This window comes from Equus caballus, chromosome 9 (assembly GCF_041296265.1).
Source record: "Equus caballus isolate H_3958 breed thoroughbred chromosome 9, TB-T2T, whole genome shotgun sequence".
Lineage (NCBI taxonomy): Eukaryota > Metazoa > Chordata > Mammalia > Perissodactyla > Equidae > Equus > Equus caballus.
This window is the reverse complement of record NC_091692.1, coordinates 81,609,212-81,634,126: the sequence shown is the minus strand read 5'-3', so window position 1 is coordinate 81,634,126 and position 24,915 is coordinate 81,609,212. Positions and strand designations below refer to the sequence as shown.

Below are 24,915 nucleotides of genomic sequence, written 5' to 3'. Positions count from 1 at the left end.
ATAGATTTGCATTATGAAATCAGGGGTAAGTTACCTGCCCTCTTTCAGTCTCACTGTTTTGAAGATGTTAATAGCATGTCACCCATAAGGTTGCTTTGAAAAATAAATGAAATAACACATGTACAGTGCTCAATCCAGTTTTGACATGTTTTGATAAATGCTGCTCCTCATTCCATGTCTCTCCACACAGAGGGTTCCGTGCCCTATTTCAGTCATCAGTATTCAACCAAGCACCAAGTAGATGGCTTAAGCTAATAATATGCTCCAAAAGTAATTTTAAATCAGAGCCGCTAGAAGAAAACGGACAGTTTGAGAGACTATCTATTAACCTAATGACATCTAAGGATGGAAGAAAATGAAGAAAGTTCCTGAAAAGACTAGATTTGTTGTATTGTGTATGTTATTTACAGGCTTCAAACTTTGCCGAGCCTAGAGAGTGGATGCCAGGGCAGGCTGAGAAGTGATTGCATTCAGGTGGGACGTGCCTTCTTCAGCAATAATTATTGCTTATTAAAACACAACCCTCACTGGTATGAGATGAGGCATTCTCATACATTAATAGTGGGAACGTGTGCCAGCAAAATCCTTTAGGAAGAGGAATATACACATACATACATATATACATACATATACATACACATTTATATACATCCATGCATATATATGTACGTGTGAGTGTGTGTGCATTATCTTGCTTAGTCGTACTCTGGACCTAAGAGTTCCATTTCTAGGTAGCTAAATTAAAGAAATAATTCAAAACTCAGGAAAAGCTTTAAGCACAAAGCATAGTCATTATTCTTTCGGATGTTCGATTTGTCCTATGTGTTACAACGAGAGTCCCAGACTCAACTTGCATTTTATCTGCCTTAGACCTGGCATCAGCCATTTCTCCAAAGATGCCTGGTTTCGTTTAGTAGAAACCGGTATTTAGAAACCAGGATCTGGGTGCAGGCGTCGTCTTTGCTACTGGGTGATTTTACTTCTAGGTCCTTTCAGTGAACAGAGTTGGAAAAAATCTTTTTAAATTCATGAGTCCATGGTCATACCAGGAAAAAAAAATACAACAGGAAAAAAATCTCATTTACCACCATTAAAGGTGACTCTTACATCAATCCTTGATTCAAAAATTTGGTAGTTAATGGAGAGAATTAAGCACTTATCTAGTCTTTTTTTTTAGGGGAGGTGGTGACTCTAATATATTTCCATTTGATGAGCGAAAACTCTTCTTAACACATGAATGTCAACTAATAAGTGGAAAAAGAATGAGAGAATTAGATAGATAATGAATAGATAATGAATAGATGGAAAGGTGGATAGATAGATAGATATGGATGGATGGATGAAAAGAAAGAAGAAAAGGATAGAAAAATCATTTGCATCACCAATGAAATAATTAAATTAATCAAGGTCACCATTGGGTGAAAGGCAGTGGTAGAACAGGAATTTCCCACACTGCCAAAGTATCACCCCACTGGTTACTTGCTAATAGCAAAGGAGAAAATGTACCTCTACAATGAAGAGATCTCATGGTGGCCAACGTGCACAAGAGAGCAAACACAGCATCACTAATAATGAGGCCCTCTGAGGGCATGTGCCTCCTGACATGAGGGTATCCTTTTTAAAGATGGAGAAATGAATTGGGTGTGGCTATCAGATTATATTAGGCAATAATTCTGAGCTTCTTCTATGTGGCGATGGCATTCTGGTTATGTAGAAGAAGGTCCATATTCTTAGGAAACGTATGCTGAAGTATTTAGAGGTGACGTATCAGAATGTCTACAACTTACTCTTGAGTGATTCAACCAATATGTGTGTGTGTAGGGGGAGCGGCTATATCCATACACTCACATATACAGACAAAACAAATATAGCGAAATATTAACAAGTGTTGAATCTAGGTGAGAGATATACGGCTGATCATTGTCCTATTTGTTCACCTTTTCTGCCTGCTCCAATTTTTTAAATGAATAAATGATGAGGACAAACACAAGGATTAAGCTGTAGCATTTCTATTTTGAGAATACAAAGTTAATAATAACATTGATAATATAATGTAGGGGAGTACTCACCATAACACTGAGTAAAACAAAACTAATAAGCCATTATTTTTAATATGGAATGATCACTACTATGAAAATCTACAAAACAAAATCTACAAAAAGTGGGAATAACCAAGACAATAACAATAGTTTTCTCTGGGAGGTGTGCATATGGGTGCTATTTCTTCCTTTCCACGCTTTTGTGGAAATTTCAAGTTTCCTAAAAATGCGTATTATATGCTCTGCCTGAAAAATAATCTTCATATGAAAATACCTCCCTGCTCTGCTCCCGGAGAATCTGAATTTGTCACATGCTATTTAGATGATCTGTCTGTCTACCAGCCTCCTCAGCTAAGCTGTGAACTTCTGGATGGCAAGAAGGTGATTTATTTATTGTTGAACCTTTAGTGTGTAGCATATGAGTGTGCAGCCATAGTAAATGCTGAAAATTATTTTTCACACTAAACTGAAGGCACAGAAACCTCCCTTTTAATTTTAGTTGTTGATGCCCTTAGGACTTACCTGGGCTACCTAACTGTCAAATTGTGGGATTAATCTGCAAAAGAAACTTCCTGATCTCCAACTCCTAAGAGGATGATTTTTTAAAAGTTGCTTTTAGTAGATAACGCATATAAAATGCATAGGTCAATGGGTCTCTTCAAGAACATGGTCAATACTTATGCCCTCTCCTTCTACCAAGGGTACTCACTTGTTTGCATCCCACTGGAGCTGTTTCTCACTCACTATGAAGATAGCCACATTCCACACTGGGAGCTGTGGGATCCAAATGTTCAGAGTACACTGCTCGGGTGTACAGATAAGCAGCTTTAAAAATAAGCCTCACAGCTGGCAGTGCCCGTAAACACATCCCTTCTGGCTGCTGGTGATGGGAACAAGAAGATAATGACGTTCGGCCTGCTGGCTTCAAGGAACCGGGAGGGGCATTCACACAGAGTTGGAATCAGAGAATGCTTTTGCTGGAAATGTACCTTGGAGGCACCCAGTCCAACCCACTCACTCTACAGAGGTGGGAACTGGGTCTTGAAGAGGGGAAGTGCCTTAGGAAGTGGCAGGCGTGAGGCAGAGGTTTTCCATCACACCATTTTACTCTGAGATCATCCAACTTCCTACCACGTTGGAAGAAGGCTTCCCCCACTTCCCTTCTGGAAACCATTCAATGGCTTCCCACTGCTCTGAGAATGAAATCCAAACTCTTCAACATGGCGTCCGCGATCTGCATGATTTGGCTCTGGTTTTCTCGCCACTTCACTGGCACCGGCCTCATTCACCATGCTCTGTTGTGGGAGCTTTTTCTTTGTATTTTAGTTCCTCCAAAGCACCAAACTCATTCTCACTTCAAGACCTTTCCTTCTGGTGTTTGCTCTGCAGCGAATGCTCTTCCTCCCGTTTTTTTCCTGATGGCTTGCTACTTTTCATCCTTCAGGTCTCAATTTAAATTTTCCCAGCCACAGAAAGTCCTGCAAGCATCACGTGGAGCGGAAATATCTACCTTGGATGTGCTTTAATTCAGCACTTTGTTGCCTTCCCAGCTCTTGTTTTAAGCATTTGCTTTCTTGGTGTGTGTGCGGGTGGCTCTCTGTGCATTTGTGCGTGCCTGTCTTTGACACTGGACTGTAAGCTCCATGCTGGCAGACACTATATCTGTATCACTCATATTTTATTCCCAAAGCCCTTCATTTAATAGATGCACAGTAAATATTTGTTGAATGAAATGGAGAAATAAATAAATGACATGGAAAATAAAAAGTCAACTAGCATCAAATGGAATAATAGGAGGGGTCTGAACATATTGGCAAACCCTACAGGGCTTAAAAATGTAATGGATGGCTGCTATCATGTAACCATGCATACATAATTGCTGCCGATTATTTTATAGAAACAGGAATTACGCCAAAAGATAGGAATTTGGATTTCGGGACTTGGCAATCCCCATTTCCTTGACCTCATATTACATTCTGGCAACTCTGACCAGTAGGTGGCCAGACTTCCACATGGGGCCATTTTGTGCCTCCATGCTGTGCTCAACATGGTTCCTCTTCTTGGAGTAGACATCTGCCCTCTTCTTCATCTAGAAAATGCCTTTTCATCATGCTTTTTTCTTGAAAAACTTATGGTCTGCCCTCAGAGAGAATTAGATCTCTCCTCCTCTCTCTGCCTTCCTGTGTCATTTATACTGTCTCATGCATGACTGGACAGTTGATACATCTGTGTCTCTCTCTGAACTCTGAGCTGGTGGAGGGTAGAGGCCATGTGACTTCATTCCTGAATTCATCTATTCATCAACCAATTCATTGATGGAGCATCTGTTATGTGCTAAGCCGTGAAGCCTGAAACCAAGTATGAGGCCGTCATGTAGTGAACTTCAGTAAGTGCTGGGAGGACTGGGAAGAATGAGCCTGCCTGGAGCCTTGTTCTCTATACCCAATCTCACCAATCAGAGGGGATTCAATTGAGAATGGAGAGAGGAGAAAAACTCCCAGAAAACTTAATAAAACTAGATACCGTGGAGTCAGGCCAGCAGCTGCCATTTACCCACTCAGATTCAAAGGCAATCCTTGTCTGGCACTCACTGGGTGCCCAGAGTGAGAGAGAAATAGGTCTCTATCCAGACCTGCTACCAGCAGGGTCCTGACCCAGGTGTGCTTTTGCCACCACACACAGGAGAAGAGGGGGCAACATGCTCGCCCCAAGAGCAGGACAGCAGCAGAGAAAGGAGGTCACCTATGAGTCTCAGTCCCTTTTCTCACTCTCACCAATCCCATAAGTCATTCCTTGTCCCTGACAGAGGAGTGATGAGGGGATTGAAAGAAAGGACAGAAGGAAGTTTCTTCCCAACTGTGAAAGGTCAGAATTCCTACAACGTGGGCCACACAGGATGGACCAAGATGGCGACGCAGGGAAGGGATAAATGGCCCTCCTTGCTGCCACCCTGTGGAAGAAGCTTTAAAAAGATGGATCACTTTTTCAATTGTCTCATATTTGAGGGTAAAGGAATGAGGTAGTTACGTTGAAATTGTACATTAGGACTTTATGCAGAATTTCAGAAAATGCTGAAAAAAAGATTAATATCAGGGGCATAATTTTTGTGCCCAAGAAGATAGAAAACCATCCTGACAGAGATAGGTATTAAATCAAGTGTGCTGAAATATGGAAGGCTTAATGCATTTGTAGAGTTTTCAAAGTCTTGCTTCTCAACAAAACCTTTGCCTTAAAGCACTCTATGTCATTTCAAGACACGTACTTGAAACTCACAAAATAGCTCATTTAAAGAGCATCATGTCCCCTGCCTGCCCCCCACGCGTCTCCTAGAGCTGTCACTTACTGTGAGTTCTTTGCTTTTAGCAAAAGGCCACCAGCCCCGCACTCGCTTTTGCTGGAAGATGGAGATTTTACTCTCCTCACTTGCATTTTCAAACTTGGAGAGGTCACAGGCTTTGGCAGACTTGGCTGCTCGGGGGAAACTATTGAGGTTCATTTCCAGGGATCCTGTGAACAGATGCCCGTAATAGTTACTGAAGGACTTTTAAAATCAGTCACCACCCTCACTGACCCATTCACAGATTGATTCATTCATCCATTCACTCTCTAGTCATTCAATCAGTACCACATTGGATGACTAGTGTGTGCTAGGTATTGGGGTACAAATATGACTGAGACGTGTTTAGGACCCTCAAAGCTTCAAAAACGTGGTAGCGAGGAGAACACAAGGGCAAAGCTACAATATGTAACTTTCGAGACTTCAAGTCTTCAAGTTTTCGGTGTCATTGCTGCTGCCGTCTTCTCTGCTCCCTGAGAGCAGTCTGTATCCTGTGCCTGTCCTCTGAGCTTTCCCAGGCCTTAGCACAGATCAGCCAGCGAGAACCTCTTCCCCCCGCCGCCCCACCTCCCTCTTCGAGTCCACTAAACTCATCCAGGTCAGGGACGAAGTCTTCCTGTCTTTGTAGCTTCTCTCCCAGACAGAGGGAACCTAAGTGGGCTCTCAACGAGGCTTTTTCAATGAGCGAATATAAGGCGGCATACCATAATGCCAGGAGAGCACTATAGACCTCTCTTTAATAACCTCCCTAATACAAAAATAATCTTTGTTAATTGTGAACATTTAGAGAATGCACATAAGCAAGAAAATAAGCATGGAAAAATTTTCCGCAATTCTATTCCCAAAAATTGACCACTGTTCCACATATTACTTCTTATTTCTATGTCAGTCTTTCTCTCTCTCTGTCCCTTTGTCTCTTGGCTTATCTTTTCCTCCCATACATATAAATGTATATTTTACAGAGAGCAGATTTTTTCTCTATGCTCTTTTTTCACTTAATGCACCCTGCATAACTTTACAACTTATTAAATATTCTAATATTTTCTTTTAAAGATTTTTTAAATTTTTTTTTCCTTTTTCTCCCCAAAGCCCCCCGGTACATAGTTGTATATTCTTCAGCGTGGGTCCTTCTAGTTGTGGCATGTGGGACACTGCCTCAGTGTGTTTTGATGAGAAGTGCCATGTCCGCGCCCAGGATTCGAACCAACAAAACACTGGGCTGCCTGCAGCGCAGCGCGCAAACTTAACCACTCGGCCATGCGGCCAGCCCTGATATTCTAATATTTTTAAGGGCTGCATGGTAATCACTGATTGACTGCTTACTATGCATGAGGCTGTGCTTAGGTTTAAAATTATATTACCACATATATAGTTCCCAACATCCTCTGAGGTGTGTAATATTACTATCCCCATTTTACAACCGAGGAAAACTGAGGCACAGAGTGAAGCAGTAATTAGCTCAAAATTTAACAGCTTCTTAGTGGTGGAGCAAAGATCAATTTAAGTCTGTTTGAGTATGTATCGTCCACTGTATGGATGCACCATAACTTATTCAGCCAATCCCCTATTAATGGCTGTTTGGAGTGTTTCCAATATTTTGCCATCATAAATAGCACCAAAATGAGTACCCTTGTAGCTAAATCAAACCAAGCTCTCCAAAAGCTGGGACAAAACCTTTCACACTAATATGAGCTTGATGAAGTCACCAGCTTACCCAGAAAGTCATCTGAGGACAGCCTTTCAAAATCCCAAACCTGGAGGACCAGCACAACTGGCGTCTTACACTCCATCTTCTCTAAAGAGAAGATGTTCTCTCTCTTGGTGATGACCATTTGCTTCTCAGCCGGGAGGTACTGGAACGGAAACAGGAAGCGCCAGTTGAAGTTCCCCTCCCCAGTCAGGGAGTTGTAGTGGACATCTGTCTCCTGCCTGTCGTCTTCCAAACCCTTTATCCACCTGAATAGAGACAGAGAAAGAACTAAGCACTCAGAGTACCACATTCAGGCGTCAGTGTAATCAAGAGTGATTGAACTCGTCTCAATGCGGTCACAGATCATAGTTTTAAAATGATGATGTCGTTAGATTCAGATGGAAGTTTCCACTGAATCTGAAGGAGGAAAATAGGGTCAAAGGGTCTGAAAGGAAACAAGAATCTCATTCTAAGCCAGGCTGGGGAAGTGAAAGTGTAATCAGTTTCCTCTCACCCTGGAGCCTTCTTTGTAAGGGGTGCCAAGTGTAATTGAGTGTTAGAATGAGATGACCCACAACACTGAGGTCTCTAAAATTGGCCTGGTTTAGACCTGTGACATCAGGCCTGTAATTGGCCACCTCCTCTCTGGTTCTGGGCCTCAAAAACCCAGTAGGCCTGTATCAGTGTGGCACGGAGGGTATAAAAGCTGCCTGCACCCATCTGGGTTCCAATCCTAGTTTTACCACTTACTAACTGTGCAGCCATAGACAAGTTATCTAACCTGTCTGTACCTTTGTTTCCCTGGAAAATGGAAGCAATGATAGTACCTAGTTCACAGGGTTGCTCTGAGGAATTATTTGAGATAATATCTGTAAAGTGCTTGGTGTATTCCAAAATATCGATAATGTTATTTCTTCTGGTCTTCCTCTTCCACCCCCAGCATAAAGTACACTACAATTAATAATTCTCCCCTAGTAATTTATCCATTAATTATTGAGAAAATAGGTACTTTCAATTCAAACTAATTGATAATGCCAAACCACTTGCTTTCGGAAAGCAGCCATCCTCTGCCTAGGGCCAGGAAGGGTAAAGACCCTTCTCCTTCCAGAGGAGTGAGTATGGAAGCAATTATTTACTAAAGATGGTAGTCACTCAACCAACATATATTTGGTATCTATTATGAGGCGAAGAGCGAGCTAGATGCTAGGGGAGTAATGGGGAGCAAATTGAGAAGATCCTTGGCTTCCTGGAGCTACAGTTATGGAAGGAAGGGGAGGGGGAGATATTTGGGTGGGATGGCAGAAGTCACCAGACAGAGATGTGCAAAGGCCCTGGAAGAAGAAGTGATGACACATTCTAAGAAGGGAAAGAAGCTCAGTGTGGCTAGAGTGCAGAAAGTCAGGGGAATATTAATCCCCTGGGATGAGGCTGGAGAGATACAGGGGCTCGTCATATGGGATATATTAGGACATATTAGGGATTTGAACCTTTGTCCAGAGAAAATAAGATGTCATTAAAGGGTTTTAAGTACAGGATTGACACAATCAGATCGTATTTTGAAAGGATGACTCATGTTTCAACAAAGAGAACAAATTACAGGAAACAAGAGCAAATGTGGAAAGATGAATTCATATGGTATTAGTATTTCAGTGGCCCCAGCAAGAGATGATAGAGGAAAAGATTATGGTGCTGGGGTGGTGAAGATGGAGAGAATGGGCCTGCCAATAGCTATTTGGGATGTAAAATGGACAAGATTTAACGGCATACTAGAAATGGGGGGCAGTGAGGAAGAAAGTTCCTTGTTTGGGGAAGGCAAAGAGATACCCAGATGAGGCTGCGATGAGTTCACTGCTTCTGAGATGAGTTTTGTCTGAGGGTACATGTTTAAATCACCTTTGTTTCTGATTCTCTACCACTTCCTCCTCCCTCACTAGGGACTAAAAGGAAGCCTACAAAGGCATTTGTGTCATTGCCAAGATCTAAGAGAGAGACAAAAAATGCTTAGTTTCCTGGGTGCCAGGTTGGTATTGTTTTTATCAGTAGAACCATCAGAGGGGAAGGTTTAAACTTTAGCTTTTGTATTAGTCTTACAATCTTCTTAAGACTTAATCTTTCATCAATAGCGCTACATCTCTCTACTTCCTTCAGTGTAAAGGTATTTGGAATATCCCTCAAAAAGTTTAGGTATCCAACATTTATCTGAAAGAGACGTTTGTGTAATAAGGTGTCCTTGCAAAAATATTTTCATAAGATAATTCTTATCAAGTAAGACAAATATTTGACAAAGAAAATGACTGTATCTAACAAGGTGAGATGAACTCTGTGGGATGTGGCTGGAGTATCTTCCATGAGGCAGAGGTTTGGTTAGGGGTTAAAGAGGTGAGGAGGGGAAGGAGGGGGAGGATGGAGTTTATGAATGACCTTACCCTTTAACGTAAATGTCACTTGATTTTTGTCCTGTGAAGATATTCTCATCCTCTAAAATGACATCTTCAGTGTTCCAGATGGTTACCCTCAATTCATACCTGGGATAAGGGAAGACAGCATTAGGTTGAAGACCTTGAAAGGTGAGTCAACTGGTGTCTATGTGATGTGAGTATTGCTTTGAGTCTATCAGCTTCCTCAAATTTACCAAGTTCAAAAATATCAACACTTAAGGTCTTGGTTCCATCAAAACCAAGTGTCCCAGCTGGAATCACCAAGGACATGAATTTCTCTGAGACTCTCCTTCCATTAACCAGCACTTTTCAGAATATTGAAGCTCAGTAGCCGCTGCCATAAAACAGGGGCCAACATTTCAACCATCACCATTTACCATCTCCACCAACCACCCCCTGCTGTAATTGGCCAGGTGGAAAGCGAGGTATGATTATCAGGTGGCAATTGCTCAATGTACTAGATCAGACACCAGATCAAATGTCATGATCTTTTAGTCTGATACCATGGTCTCTTCCCCTGAAGGTGGGGCTGCAGTTGACTTACCCTTTGGGTTGCCTTGGCGAAATGTCAACAGGAGGTCCAGGCTGAGGCATATCTTTGGGAAACATGTCCACCCACATCTGCAGGCGGCCCTTGTTAAGAAAAGAAGATCTCTTTTAGGTTTGGTGGGGGGTACCATGGGCAACTGGCCATTCACAGTTTTAACAAATCCCTTTACTAGAAAAGGATATTAGGTAAATATAAACTAAACTAAACTAAAATAATATAGATAGTATCCATGTTATACATGTTTAGCATATTTGTTGACAAAAACAGAACTTACATTTTTATTAAGAGTTAGTTAGAGCATATATTAAGAACAAGGAAGGACAAGCAAACCCTTATGAGCGCCTACTATGTGGTAGACACAGTGCTATGAACTTGACCAGCATTGTCTCATTAATTCTCCCAATATCCCCACCAGGTGGATGTTACCATTCCTACTCGGCAGATGAGAAAACATCTTGCCCATGCTTATGTAGCAGAGTCTACATTTAATCCTTGTCTGTTGACTCTGGAGACCCTGCTTTTTCTATAAACTCTTAAAAATTGAAAAGATAACACTGTCAGAAGTATCATGCTTCATTGCTTCCAATGTAACTTAACATCCATTACCTCCATTAATGCTCACCTCAGCCACATTTCCATGTTACACAAAAAGAAACTAAGGCTTAGAGAAGTCAAAGAAATGATCTGAAGCCCTGTGGCTAATGAGTGGCAGATAGGGCCTTCCATCCATTGCTTGGGACTCCATACATCAGAATTTATCCTGTTGCAAGGGACTTGAGGCCCCGTATGGGGAGAAGGTCCAGGGCATCCCATGCTCAGCTCTGTTGCATACATTCTAAGTACTCCGTCAACTCAGTCAAGAAGGTAAGTGATCAACAAGGGATGGGATGGTGAGGGGAGATTTTATATAAAGGAAGTAGGGCTTCCAACGGAGTGGAAAGGATTTGTAGGATTTAGGTGAAGGAGGGGCTTTGGCTAGGATAAAAAAAGGGGGGATTTCCAGGGAAGGGGACAATGTAAGCAAAGACTTAGCATACTGGATGAGAAGAACCAATTCAATGGAGGATTACAATCCTAGGTTCTCTAAAGAGACATTAACATTCACCTTTAACCAAAAAGCCATATCTGAGAGACAAAATGAAAGATGCTATAACCAAAAGATTTCAAACATCTGGTAGTGAATTTCAGGAACCAATCTTCAGCTTCTACATCTGTTAAAAGTTCATCCTTTCGAGACACATCCCTACATATGCGATCGCTAGGTTTACACCCCAACACAGCTGGGACAGCAGTGTGGAGGTTCCTGCCCCATCATAGCCAAGCTCATGTGCTTTGCCCGAGCTACACAGTGAGTGAGTTCAAAGCTGAGACAGGACTAGGGACTCAAACTGTCTGGGTTAAATCCTAGCTCTATGACTTAACAGCTAAGTAACTTTGAGCTAGTTACTGAAACTCTCTGAACCTCAATTTCTTCATCTTAAAAGTAAGGATCATAATAACTACATCATGAGGCTGTATTAGGAATAAAGGTAAGGTGACTCACACACCCCTGCTTGTCTAGGAAAATCCTGGCGTGTGCCCTTTGCACCAGCTTAATTATTAGTAGTGTCCTCTTTCACTCTCAAAATGACCATAATTTGGATAAGCAATTCTATGGTCATTCTAATTAGATGAGATCATTTACGTAAAGGGCCTAGTACATAGAAGGCTCTTCATAAAATTTCTCTCCTCTTCTCTTCTAACTCATGACCCAGATCTCTTGTTATTTTTTCCACATGGCTTCCTCTTGCCAGGTTTTCCAAGGTAAGCCATCACCTACTGCTTCTCAGGGAAATCTAGTGGGCTGTGTGGTTACTGATAGATTTTGGACAAGGTCTTGGGCATATCAGATGGGTTTTGAAGTTTCTCAAATGTCAGGATTCTTCTAGAAGAGTTTGATAATTCAAATCATAAAAAGGAAACAGAACTAAATTCAACACTAACTCTCGGGCAGGGTTTCTCAACCTCAACATTATTGACATTTGGGGCTGAATGATTCTTTATAGTTGGGGGGCTGTCCTGTGCAGTGTGGGACGTTCAGTAGCATCCCTAACTTCTACCCACCAGATGCCAGTAGCATCCTCAACCATTTGAGAGAACCAAAAGTATTTCCAGACATTGCTAAATGTCCCCGGAAGGGAGAGAGGGGGCAAAATTGTCCCTGGTTGAGAACCATTACTCCAGGGCACACAAGATTAACTTTTAGGAAAAGTCACATTCCTTGAGGATGAACACTCCTATAGGGTCCCGAATTGTCTTAACCGCTACCTGCTCCATTCCTGGCTTATCCTTGTGGTACAGCGGCCGAGTTTCTATGTGCTCAGGAACCAGCCTACACCCAACCTCCGGGATATCCTCCCAAGAGCGTAAAACCTTCAGGGCCAAGTGCTCATAAGACTCCACCACCTCATCTGCACGGAAGAGAGAAAAATAAAGAGACTTGTCAGATGTGTGTTCCTCCAGGAGGACAGTGATGGGCTGTCAGATGCATTTTTAAACATTCTCTTAAAGGTTCATTTAAATATATTGAGGCAAAGGGAGAGAGAAAAGACAGCAAAAGAGAAAAAGGACAAAGAGAGAATGAAAAGAGGTAGAGGTAGAGTGGTGGAAAGGGAAAGATTTGCAAGTTAAGAGAGCGGGAAGTGAGAGGGGTCAGCAAGAAGACCCAGGGAGCAGTCAGGGTCTTGGAGTACGGGACTCCACTCACCCTTGAATCAGATTCCTCCTGTCTACGAATCACAAGCTTGGCTTCAAGGTACCAGAGAGGATATGTTTCCTGGAGATATATAAAACTGTTTCCTAACACCATTGTGTGAGAGGGCCTGGGGAGTCATAGCGGTCCCAAACAAAGTGGTGAAAAAGGCACAAGTATTCATGGATGTCTTTTGTCTTTTCCCATTATCCCTTGGGATCTCCCTCCTACCAACACCTGCTTGCAGGAAAGGTTCTTTGATCCATCGTTTTACCAAAGAAGTTAATTCATGATAAAAACTACCAGTAGAAACAATACTTGCAAAATAAGGCAAAAATTGTTGACAGAAGCAAATCTTTTTGACAAAGTTTAGAACGGCCAAATTTGACATAGGAAAGTTGAACCTCGTTGAAAAGAAATGGGCCACAAAAGAAATCTCCCAAGAGCAATAATTACAATCAGTAAAAGCTGATAGGGATGAACAAGTAATCAATGAACTAAATCTTTGTCATAAAGTTTAGTCAGTCAAGAATTGATCCTGATGAACATAATTTCAGATTTTTGGTGGGGAAAAGATGGTAATTGTTTAGTCATGAAATGTAGAATATTGACCAAAGAACTAAATTGGCTTCGTAGAGTATATCGTGAGAAAGTATTTTTCTCAACAGAAATTCATCAATATGTCATTAAGTTTTGTTGTTGTTGTTAGTGCTGTGGAGTCGATTCTGACTCCACTGAAACCTGACCACCACGGGTGACCCTGCTGGCATTTGAAACGCTGGTGGCGTAGCTTTCAGCATCACAGCAACACACAGCTGCCAAAGTATGACAGCTGACAGATGGGTGGTGTGGTTCCCTAACTGGAAAATGAACCTGGGTTGCTGAGGTAAGAGCGCTGAATCTTAACCGCTAGACCCAATGTCATTATATACGATGTCATTAATACACTAAGCATAAATAACTCTGCATGCAAGAACCTTCGAGAAATTCTTAGGGTCAAAATGACAGGGTAAAAAGAAATCTTGGCATCAAAGCGGTAGGATCAATGTAACAGTGTCAAAATATCCTGTACCATGTTCTTAATTGGGCTTTTTGCATCAGAAGTGCTGTGCCATATACAGGCAATTTTTAAGCATCAAATGGACAAGGGTAACAATATAATAATTATTCTGTTTCATTAAAGTGAAGTAAAGGTGGCTTTTTTCCTCACCTTAAATTTATGAAAGCCTCTCTGGGATCCTCCTGGTACGTCTCATGATGCTTATATGGAAAATCTACTTCTTGGTGTTGAAATGGGAGAATTGCTGGTATCAAATTATAAATTTGGGTAACTGGTAATTTGGGTTGTGTTCAATTATTTATTTTATATAATATTCATTCAAGATTATTGCCTACTTTCTGAAACAATTCTACTCATATGATTTATGCTGTAGAAACATCATAAATGTGCAAAAAATTGTGTAAGGAAGTTCATGGTAGCATTAAGTGTCACTACAAAAAAATGGACACAATGTAAATAAATGGCACAGCCATAAAGTAGAATATTATCACTGATCCTTTCAAAGATCAAAGAAGAACCATCATAATCTATTAGAAACAGAAAAGGCAGGATACAAAACTATATGTGGTATATCTACAGTTCTGTAAAAATGTGACACATTGCATACACACACGTACACTGTAAGGAAATATACCAGCATGCAGCATGCTTTTCTCTGAATTTGGGGATTATAAGTGATTTTCATTATCCTCCTTATTTTTGCATATTTTCTACCATGAGCACACCTTACTTTTACGATAGATGACCCACTGTCCCCAGCCACAAATACCACCAGAAGCAGGCTTTTCAAAAGAAGAGCCAGTCAGCAAGGTACATTGTGGGGAGTTACCGGTGTCCTCTTCGGTGAAGACAGTTTTTCCAGAAAACACCTGGTTTCCTATCTGTATTTTCCCAGGGAGAAAGTAGGGTCCATCCAGCTTGTTGTCTTTGCAGAGCTTGGTGAGGATTTCAGTGGGTTTGGACGTGTCTCTCCAGGCATTGTATCCTTCTCTGAAAAAGTGGAGGAAGGACAGATAGGATGAGGCCTGGCTTCTCCGAGGAGGACACACTCAAGGTCCCCATTAAAAGGGCCACCTAAGGATGCTCTGTGTTTTTCTTTAGATTTTACCTGCCATTCTACACACTTGGGGTTTGGTCTTTGTTTGGTTTTGTTTTCTCTCTTTTCTAGTCAATACCTCTGCATATGTACACTTGTATGAAAGGCAGGACTTCTGAGTAGCTTGACATAAAAATCCTTTGCAGGTAGTTTTGATTTTTAAAAGAAATGTACCTTTAAAAAAATTGAAGTGAGATTCAAACAACATAAAATTGACCATTTGACCAATTTGGTGGTATTTAGTACATTCATAACGTTGTGCAACCATCACCTCTATCTAGTTCCAAAAAATTTTCAATCACCCCGGAAGAAAACCCCATACCCATTAATTGGTTACTCCTTGCTCCCTCTCCCCTCAGCCTTTATTTTAATTTTTATTTTATTTCATTTTTTTTTTAAAGATTGGCACCTGAGCTAACAACTGTTGCCAATCTTTTTTTTTTTCTGCTTTTTCTCCCCAAATCCCACAAGTACATAGTTGTATATTTTAGTTGTGGGTCATTCTAGTTATGGCATGTGGGACGCCCCCTCAACGTAGCCTAATGAACGGTGCCATGTCCGCACCCAGGATCCAAACTGGCGAAACCCTGGGCCGCCAAAGCGGAGTGTACCAACGTAACCACTCGGCCACAGGGCCAGCCCCTCCCCTCAGCCTTGGATAAAACACCAATCTGCTGTCTGTCTCTATGGATTTCTTTGCCCATAGTTTTCGTTCTGTCTCTAGCAGAATAGCCATTCATCTGCTGCTTATTCTAGGAGGAAAGCCTAGCTCATCCTTTCAATTTCTCTGCACCTTTCCTGCCCTCTGCTCCCCTCCACCTCAAATCCTATTGGAGACTCATGACACAGGCAGAAAGTCTCGAGGTGCTGTTTCTCTAGTTGGTGATTTTCCTGGTGATGCGTTTCTTTCCAATTCCTCCTTCCCTAAAAACTAGCTATGTGGTTAAAAGTTATTAACTTGCAATGAGTTGCTCCTCAAGAGACATGACGAAGACAAGCTTGCATTTCTCTGCTCATTGGGACACAGGAGTCATCAGAATTTAACTTTGCTAATCACTTAAATAAATCAAAACATGGCTGTAAGTAGTTTTCCTACGTTGTGCCAGAGAAAGGATCCTCCTGAAAAGTTCAACCAAGCCACGCCCAGAGCCACACACAGGCCTCCCCAGAAATAGGTGCTCTTGTCTTATTTTTAAAACTTTTCCATGAACAAAGGTTACAGCTTTATTGGCTGAACTATTCTGCTCCCCGATAGCCCCACCGTCAGGAAATTCTTCTGAACAAAGGATGCCTGTGGCTGCCTCCCCTGACTTCACAGTGAGAACAGCTATCTTCTCTGAACAGTGCCCTTCTGAGAGTGATGTAAATACCTCAGGAGGCCGGTACATTCACTAGACTCCCAAAATTGAACTGGCTTTCTAGGCTCAGAGAGGAGCAGGCCAGCAAGAGGGACTTGTCTGAAAATCATGCCATGGAGGAAACAGGCACTCAGACTCCATTAATGAGAATATAAAGTGGTGCAACCCTTCTGGAGAGCCATTGGACATATATATTAGAAATCCTTAAAGTGGGCATTCCCTTTAATGGAATAATCCATGTCTATGGATGAATACAGGATGGATTATCAGAGAGGTGTGCAATGGCTTTTGTACGTGAAAGCTCATAGCAGCAATATTCATAATAAAGAAGAAAAATATAAATGCCCTAAAGTTCAGGAAGACAAAATGGTTAAATCACTTTATAATAAATTCTTGTGATGGAACACAACAGAGCTATTAAAATAATGATTTCAAAGAATATTTAATGATGGTACAGAATGCTTATGATATAAGGGCAAGTGTAACAAACAGCTTACAAAATTGCATGGATAGTTTGAATCCAACTTTGGGGGAAAATAGCACAGAAAACAATACTAAAAGGAAATACCTAAGAATCTTTTACATACGTTATCTCTGGGTGGAATAATTTCAGCATTATTTGTACTTTCTGTATTTTCTCGATTTTCTACAACAAATATATATTATTTCCTATTCAGGAAAAATATTTCTAAAATAATATCATGGAAATCTAATGAATGTTTTTCTATTTTCCTAGCCGAAATGTGTAAGATTTTTATTTTTTCTTACGATATCAAATACAACATACTTAAAAAAAAAATAAATAAAGCCCAGGGCTGGCCCAGTGGCGTAGTTGTTAAGTTCTCACTCTCCATTTCAGCAGCCTGGGATTTGCTGGTTCGGATCTCAGGCACAGTCCTACATACCACTCATTAAGCCAGGCTGTGGCAGTGTCTCGCATAAAAATGAATGAAGACTGGCATGGATGTTAGCTCAGGGCTAATCCTCCTCAGCAAAAAAAAAAAAAAAAAAAAAAAAAAGTGTAAAAGAAGAACAGACATATGCAAAAATGATAGATATTGTTAAAAAAATAAAGCTGATAGTCTATATTTTTTAATTAAGCAGAATTCAAAATCTTTGTAAAGAGTGAGAATTAAGCCCACTCTTTCATTTGTAGGATGAGGATAACACCTCAATGGGTTTTGAGAGAATTGAATGAGATACCCCCTGTAAAATGCTTGGTATGTCATATGCACTCATGAGTGTTAGTTATAATTAACTGAGACGTTGGCATTTGTATTATATTAATCATTCTTCTCCTAGCATCATTTTCCACCAGGGACCTCTGCCTACCAGTCCCAGCTAATTGAATGAATACACACAATTTCAGCTCTTGACTCTTGAAGAACCTGCCCTGGCTTCCCAATGAGCACTGACTTCCTTCAAGTGCAATGAACAGTTTCCCTGAACCAGCCCTGCCGATGTGGAGCCCATTTGAGATACGAGCTTGGCTGGCCTTCCCAGAGCCAGAGGCCACAGCCTCAGAACACCAACAGCATCTGCATGGAGAAAGAACTCACATCTCGTACTGGCTCTGCAAGCCGCAGATGGCTCGGTGTTTGCTGTAGAAACGATTCTCCAGGTCGATCCTGGTCTCACCAATGAGGTCGTCTGTCCCAATCATGTCGTGGTCATAGATTAGGACGGAGAGCAGGGACTCCTTTGGGAACGTGGCCTGGATCTCAAATGACCTGCAGTCCAAGTAGAGGCTTTAGGAATCAACAACATTTGGCGACACAGGGAACTTTCTCATCGTCACTTTTAGCTAGCCTGTGGTTCACAGGAACTCACTAAACACTCAGAAACTCAGTTAACACTTAGCACATATTCATTTGGCTTAATTTTTCATTGAGATACAATCGATTTCCAAATCCTTTGTCAATACCCAGGAGCCAACAATCTCCCCTTGCGTGGGCCATGTCTTATAGTCTTCAACTAGGGTGACAGCAAGATGGAGATGAAAAACTTTGCATTTGGGTTTCAAATCAGAAACTCCCTGGTTTTAAAACTTTGGGAAACTTATTCCATCTCTCCCAGCCTCCCTATGTGTAAATATGTCTTCTTTATAATATATCATGGTAGTTAAATGTGATATGTTTGTATGAAGCACATATGTTACTTCTGGGCATTCAACGAGTGCGCGATAAATTGTCATCCCTTTTCCCCTCCACTGTTGCTTCCTCAGGGAATACTAGCTGCGTTTATTTTAAATGAAAGTCCTGTTGAAGATGGAAAACCACAAAAACATAGAATTGCAGGGCTGGCATGCTGTCTCTACAAGATTCTGAGCCCCTTGGGAACAAGGCCCTTCCTTTTTCATCTCTGCATTCTTGGAGCCTGCACTTGGCCTGAAGAAAGCAGACATTTAATAAAGGTTTCCTTGAACTCTAAGGGACCTCAGAAATCACCATAGCCAATCCCTTCACTTTACAGAGAAGGAAATTGAAATCCAGAGAACACAAGTGACTTCCCCAGGATCGTAAATCAGTTGAGACGAGGGTAAGAGCCAGTTTCCTGACTCCTAGTTCCACACTCTTTCCATGATACCACACTAACGCGAGGTATTGAAAAGAATGGCAAAGCCATCGGATTTCCTGTGACGATGCATTATCCATGCTACTGAGTATCAGAGAAGATAATTAAGAATTAAATTTTGAGTAAAGCCCTGCATTTTAGAGAAATGTCTTCTGAAAACAAAATCAAGGAGACACCAGTGTTTCTACAGCTGTTCCTGAGTCTGGCTGGCCTGGGACAAGGTAGGGTAGGCTGGTCTGGGAGCAAGAGACAGAGAAGAGGTGGGGAGGAAGGGGGAGCAGAGGGGCCATTATTTCCATGCGTGTCCACAGGTCTGTCTGGGCTGCTGTCCTCATGGCCAGATCCAATTAGCCCTGACTCTCACTCTCCAGTGTGGCAGGGACCCCAATCACAGCACAGCCCGGAGCCAATTAACCCTTCCCAGAGAGAAAAAAGCAGAGATGCTCGACGGCTCCAGTGACCTAACTGACTGAGGCAGCTCTGGCGGCCCAGGGATACGGCTGTGCAGAGAAGAAATTTGTGTCTTCCATCTGAAGACATAGTATTGCTTTCCCGGGGATCCAAGATTTGGATTCCCAACTGTAATGATATTCTAGAGATGTCTTACAAGGAAGCCTCCAGCTGCCTACCTCTGAGCTTGGCTGTCGCCATGGCTACTGCCACCGAGGAAGGACTTATTAAGTGCCTGACTGCCCTAGCAAGCATGACAGAGGACTCAGTCGCTGTGGTCCATCTCCCCAAGCTGTGTGCTTACAGATTAACCTCTCCTGAACTTTCACTGGAGCTGTCATTAAAAGAACTACCCCGAACGGCCCACCACGGTTGGACTTCCTGTCATCCAGGAAAAAACTGGGCTTATACCAGCTTGTGTGTCAGTGAGAGACTAGATACAGTGGTGGTTCGAGGCAGCGTGGTTACTAAGAAAATAAGGAACCGCTAATGTCTGCAGACAGGTACCACCTCAGGATGATGCAGAGGGACAGGTCCCATTGGATCCCACTGAAAACTGACGGACGGTTTGTCCATCCATCTATTCATTCATGCATTCATTCATTCACACACTCAGTCATTCATTCTGTGAATACTTATTGAGCATCTACTCTGTGCCAGGCCCTGCCCTAGGTGCCGGGGATGCAGTGCTGTCCAGACTAGCCCAAGTCCCTCCTCGGATGGAGCTTACGTTCTAGTAGGGAGATGGGAGACACCGGTCAACACACGAATATAGCAATCCACGTCAGAGGCTATGGAGAAAAGTAAAGCAGGCCAGGGGCCAGGGTGGCAGGGGTGCAGCCCGTGACATCCTCACGTGGGGAGGTGGCAAAGAGGGATACCCCAGACCAGACCCCATTTCAGGCACAAGAGACCTCCGCTCTCCCTGAGGGAACACAGCAAGATCAAGCCGGCAACTTTTTCCCTAAGTAACAGTTAAATAGACATCCAACAAACCATCCACATGTGGAGAGGTTCTGGAAGAGGCTCTGCAATGTCAGCGGCAGGAAGGAATATTTCATCATCCTCTTCCTTTGTTTACCGCAGCCATAAACGAGGGTAATAAAGACCGTCTAATTCATGGCACTGTGGTGAGAGTGACTAATAAAAAGCGATTACAAAGCACTTGGCAGAATGAACTGCTAGTTACATAAAGGGCAGGTAATGACAAAGGTCATCTCTGGATCAGGGAAACGAGGGTAAGTTTCCCTGGTACCTTCGTTTTAATCATTCTCATTAATCTGAACAAGCAAGATCATTTATTGCCTCATTTCCTCAGGAGCAACAAAGTGTGAGAGACTGGTGCTGATCAAATGTCAGAGCCCAAAGTGATCACAAATGGGTAAATGAATTTAAATGAGGCTGATGAAGATTTCACCCCACGCTCCCGGTTATTCAGGAGAAAGAAGAAATTAAATACACTTATGATGCATGCACTGCTGAAACAATTATTAAGGAGAAGAGGAAGGAAGCCAACGTATTTTGAGTAGGTGATAGCATAGACGATATCCTGGGTGCTCTACGTATTTAATCTGCTAAAGGTGTCTGAGAGACAAGTGTCACTATTGTTGCTTTACAGATGAGTAAAACTAGGATCAGAGAGGTTAAGCCACCTGCATAAAGTTACACAGCTTGTGTGTGGCAGAGTGACGCACAACTCTGCTTGACTCCAAAGCTGAAGGCAGTCAGGCACACAAACTCAAGCAGGGAACAAGAATGTGTGACCCCCTCTGCTTGAAGACAAATGGGAGTGGTAGGGTTGCTGTGACCTGGAGAATACCTGGATCGCCTAAACATACTTAACTGCGACAGGTTTTAAAACACTTTGCAGGAAAACAAAACACAAGTGGGGGATGCAGTTCAACTTTTTGACTTCAAGGGGTCACCTCAAATGAGCTGCAAAATGATATGATGGAAAAATCCCTTTGGTAGGACACAAAAGACCAAAGGTCTGGCCCCTTTTCCTCCACTCATAAGCAGTGTGAACTTGAATAAGTTTCTAAACCTCTCTGGCCTTGGTTGCCTTGTTTGTAAAAAGAAATCTCCCTGTCCAAAGGCAGGAGGCTGAATGTGATGACCGTTCAAGGTGCCTCTTAAATTTAAGGTCTAGGAAAATCATTATTGGAAAACCATGGGCATGAAGATCACTGTGTACCACCAAATTCCGGAAGGGACCAAGGAAAGAATTCAGCCCTTCTCCATGAATACAGGTTTGGTTGGCTGCTATCACCAGCAGAAGTCAGCATTTAACCTCCAGAGACAGACACATATACACACCAACCCCCAGAGAAACACAACAGTAGCAAATGCAGACAGGACAACGCTCTGCGGCCCAGATGGCCACTGACCTTCCAAAAACTGGGTTCAGTTGCTTGGGGATGTATTTGTCGCGGTCTTTGATTTCGGTTTTGCCAAGCTTGAGCACAATGTAGGGATCCGACTTGCCATCTGGATCAGCTGGGCTAAGATTAAATGCCTGGGGAGGAAAAAGAAAATCCCTTTGGTCCAGCGGTTCTCAATGCTGGCTGCACACTGGGATCATCTGGGAGTTGTAAAAGATACTGATGCCTGAGTTCTATCCCCAAACGCTCTGATTTGATTGGCCCTGGGCTTTGGGATTTTTAGAAGCTCCCTAGATGATTCTAGTGTGCAGCCAAGGTTAAGAGGCTTTAGCCTCTCCATTTTGCTGTTAAAAGAAAAGTTATCAGCTTTGCCCAAGTTCAACTTTCTCTGGAGTCGTCTCCCTGGTGGAAGGCAGCTCTTGGCACAGGGTAATGAGGAATATGCTAGACCAGGAAGAAGAAGGCACGGATTTCAGTTCGAGTTCTATTTCTAAGTAGTTGTGTGATCTTGGGCAAGTCAAGTCATCTCTCTGAGATCTATCTGTAAGATCACGGGGTGGACCCGATAGCCCCTCCCAGAAATAATAGGCTCTGAATCCACGACCCCATCAGTCTTGCATTTAGCACTGGCTGGTTGAGTAAAGTTCTGTTTCTCAAAGTGAAGTCTGATTCCAGAAAGCTGGGTCTAAAACCATCACAAGCAAATACTTTCTAAGGGAAGGCCAGGGTAGGGGCTGGTGAGGAATAATACTGAAAAGATGGAGAAATTCTGCAGAGATGAGAGCTGACCAAGAAACAAGTCCACCCTACACATAGAACGGTAGAAGCACACACAGCTATATTTTCAAGGATGTTGATTAGAGCATTGTGTAATAGCTAAAAATTGTAAACAATCCATATGTCAATTACTTAGGGAGAAACTCAGTCCAAGATGGTCCATTTCCCATTTACTCTCATCACATCACCCAATTTTAATTCTCTACATAGCAGTTGTCTCTGACATTCATCTTATATACGTGCTGCTTCGTTTATTTTTGTACGTTCTTCATCTTCACATCGCCCCCAACTAGTGCGTAATCTCCAGGACAGCAAGTGGGCTGCCTGTCTTGTCTTGTTCATTACTTTATCACCAGGATCTAGAACAGGGTCTTCTTAATATCTGCTGAGTGAACGAATGGCTACTACATTAAGTCAAGAAAACACTAGGTGGCTACTAAAAAGAACGAGGAAGATCTATATGCGCTGACCTGGAAAAACGTCCAAGTTACACTACTAACTTGGAAAATAAAATAGACCATCCATACGGAAGGCACGAAGCGGAAGCCCATTAAATAAACACCTGGAGGTCGCGGTAGACAAGTGTAAATAGATATAGATGTGTTCGCATATTCATAAGAAAAGAAAGTTATTTCTGGGAATGGAATTGCAGAGGTGGATGATTTGATTTCTTTCTTTATGCAACTTCTAAGTAGCATTGCTTTTTACTTTTTCAGTGTTTTATTAAATTAAAAGATTTTTAAATTAACTTATTATTTAGTTAATTGATTAAATTTTAGTATGAGAGAGCAAACCACCCAATCACTGTTACTAGAAATGTCAGTGAAAAGCATTGACTGTCCATAATTGCTGTGAATTTATCCTACTCCCCAAAGCTCAGGCCACGCCTCCTCAGACTCTTCATTTGTTCGTCTTGCCTGTCCTCAAGCTCCAGCCCGAGCCTTCTCTCCTCCATGCTGCCTCCTGCACAGGAACCTGGTCTGCATTCCTGCCCTTTGTCTAGAAAGTACTGGGCACATAAAAGGTGTGTTGTAGAAATTTGCTGAGTGAATAAATAATCATCTTTCTCCAATCTCTGTAGTCCAAAAACTTTCTCCCTCTCCTTCCTACTGTTCATACTCTCTATTTCTGGGTTCCCCAAACCATGTCCCATAGAACCAGGTTCTGCAGGGTTTTCTGTAAGGGGGAAAAGAGATGTTGGGCAAGAAGTTTAGAAAATGCTGTTAAAGATTCAACAGTTAAATAGATTTCTTTGCTTCTGGAATCCTCAGGGCCTTGATTGTGCTAATGAGCTTTGTGAATCTCAGGGAAAATATTATTATATGCACCATTTCTTGAATTTATTTGAACACATAGCCCATTTCCTGAGGAATGCATATTAATTATCTCTCCCAAGACATGGGTGACCTTCCGAATAAAATTTTGAAAAGGTTAGTGTCAACAATCCAGCGGGTGGGTATTAATATAGACTACCTAGTGTCGCCAGGGATACTCTACAGGTACTTGCAGCTTATCCAACTAGATTGTGACTTCCCTGAGGGCAGAGACTGTATTTTTTGCATAACAACATCCCTAGTGATTAGACCGTGCCTGGCACATGGTGTTCGTGATGATGCTGCTGCTGCTGATGAAGGAAACATGCGAACTGCATGATGGGAAGGGAATATTTAGTTCTCCCTAAGCATTAAAGAATAACTCATCTTTGTTTTATGCTTTATTTATGTTTCTAAAAAAAAAAAAGTGGGCCATCTAAGGAAAGAATTAAAACAAAATAAGACTACTGCAATCAAATAAGATTATGAAAATCAACTTGAAGGTCAGGAGGTGAAAACAAACACGTGAACCACAAAAGTTCAGCAGACAATTGCTTTGATTGAGTGTCAGATTTGGCCCTGAGCTTCCTGGCAATCAGGCCAAAAAGTTTCCCAACTAACGTTTTGTGCTCTCATTATCAGAAAGTAGGAAGCCTAGGGCAGATTTTTCTCGGGAATACATTCAAAACGAAATTTCTGACTACAACAGTGCAGAGGCATAGCCCCCAGGGGGAGCATCACACAGCGGCAGCTGCTCTGTTCGGCCCTCGTTTTTCCCTCTGACTGTCTTGCCCGAGAGTTTCCTGCTTCAATCCTATTTGGTTTTCTTCCCAGCTATTGGACAACCACAGAGCAAATAAAGCTACACAGAGCGGTCCTGTATGCCTGGGAAGTATTTTCCTTGAGTGAAAAGCCAGCAAATGTTCATGTTACTGACCAAACTTCATATCCCCTGTTATGGACTGAATCGTGCCTTCTTAAAATACATATGTCAAAGCTCTAACCCCCAGTGTGACTGTCTGTGGAGATGGGGCCTTTAGGGAGCTAATTAAGGTTAAATGAGGTCATAAGGGTGGGGCCCTAATCCAATAGGACTGGTGGCCTTAGAGGAAGAGGAGGAG

The 24,915-nt window shown here is 42.2% G+C and overlaps 1 protein-coding gene across 6 annotated transcripts in view; it reads right to left on the bottom strand.

Annotated features, from left to right (window-relative positions):
• FER1L6 (fer-1 like family member 6) overlaps positions 1 to 24,915 on the bottom strand; it is a 213,824-nt gene that overhangs the window by 6,722 nt on the left and 182,187 nt on the right. For all 6 annotated transcript variants that reach the window (XM_023648929.2, XM_023648930.2, XM_070222469.1 and 3 more), the window contains 8 exons: positions 21,711 to 21,838; positions 17,859 to 18,029; positions 14,675 to 14,835; positions 12,362 to 12,504; positions 10,049 to 10,137; positions 9,493 to 9,591; positions 7,091 to 7,332; positions 5,383 to 5,546 (listed from right to left, as the gene is read on the bottom strand). In XM_023648929.2, coding sequence (XP_023504697.2) covers positions 5,383 to 5,546; positions 7,091 to 7,332; positions 9,493 to 9,591; positions 10,049 to 10,137; positions 12,362 to 12,504; positions 14,675 to 14,835; positions 17,859 to 18,029; positions 21,711 to 21,838 — 1,197 coding nt within the window. The remainder of the gene's footprint in view (positions 1 to 5,382; positions 5,547 to 7,090; positions 7,333 to 9,492; positions 9,592 to 10,048; positions 10,138 to 12,361; positions 12,505 to 14,674; positions 14,836 to 17,858; positions 18,030 to 21,710; positions 21,839 to 24,915) is intronic.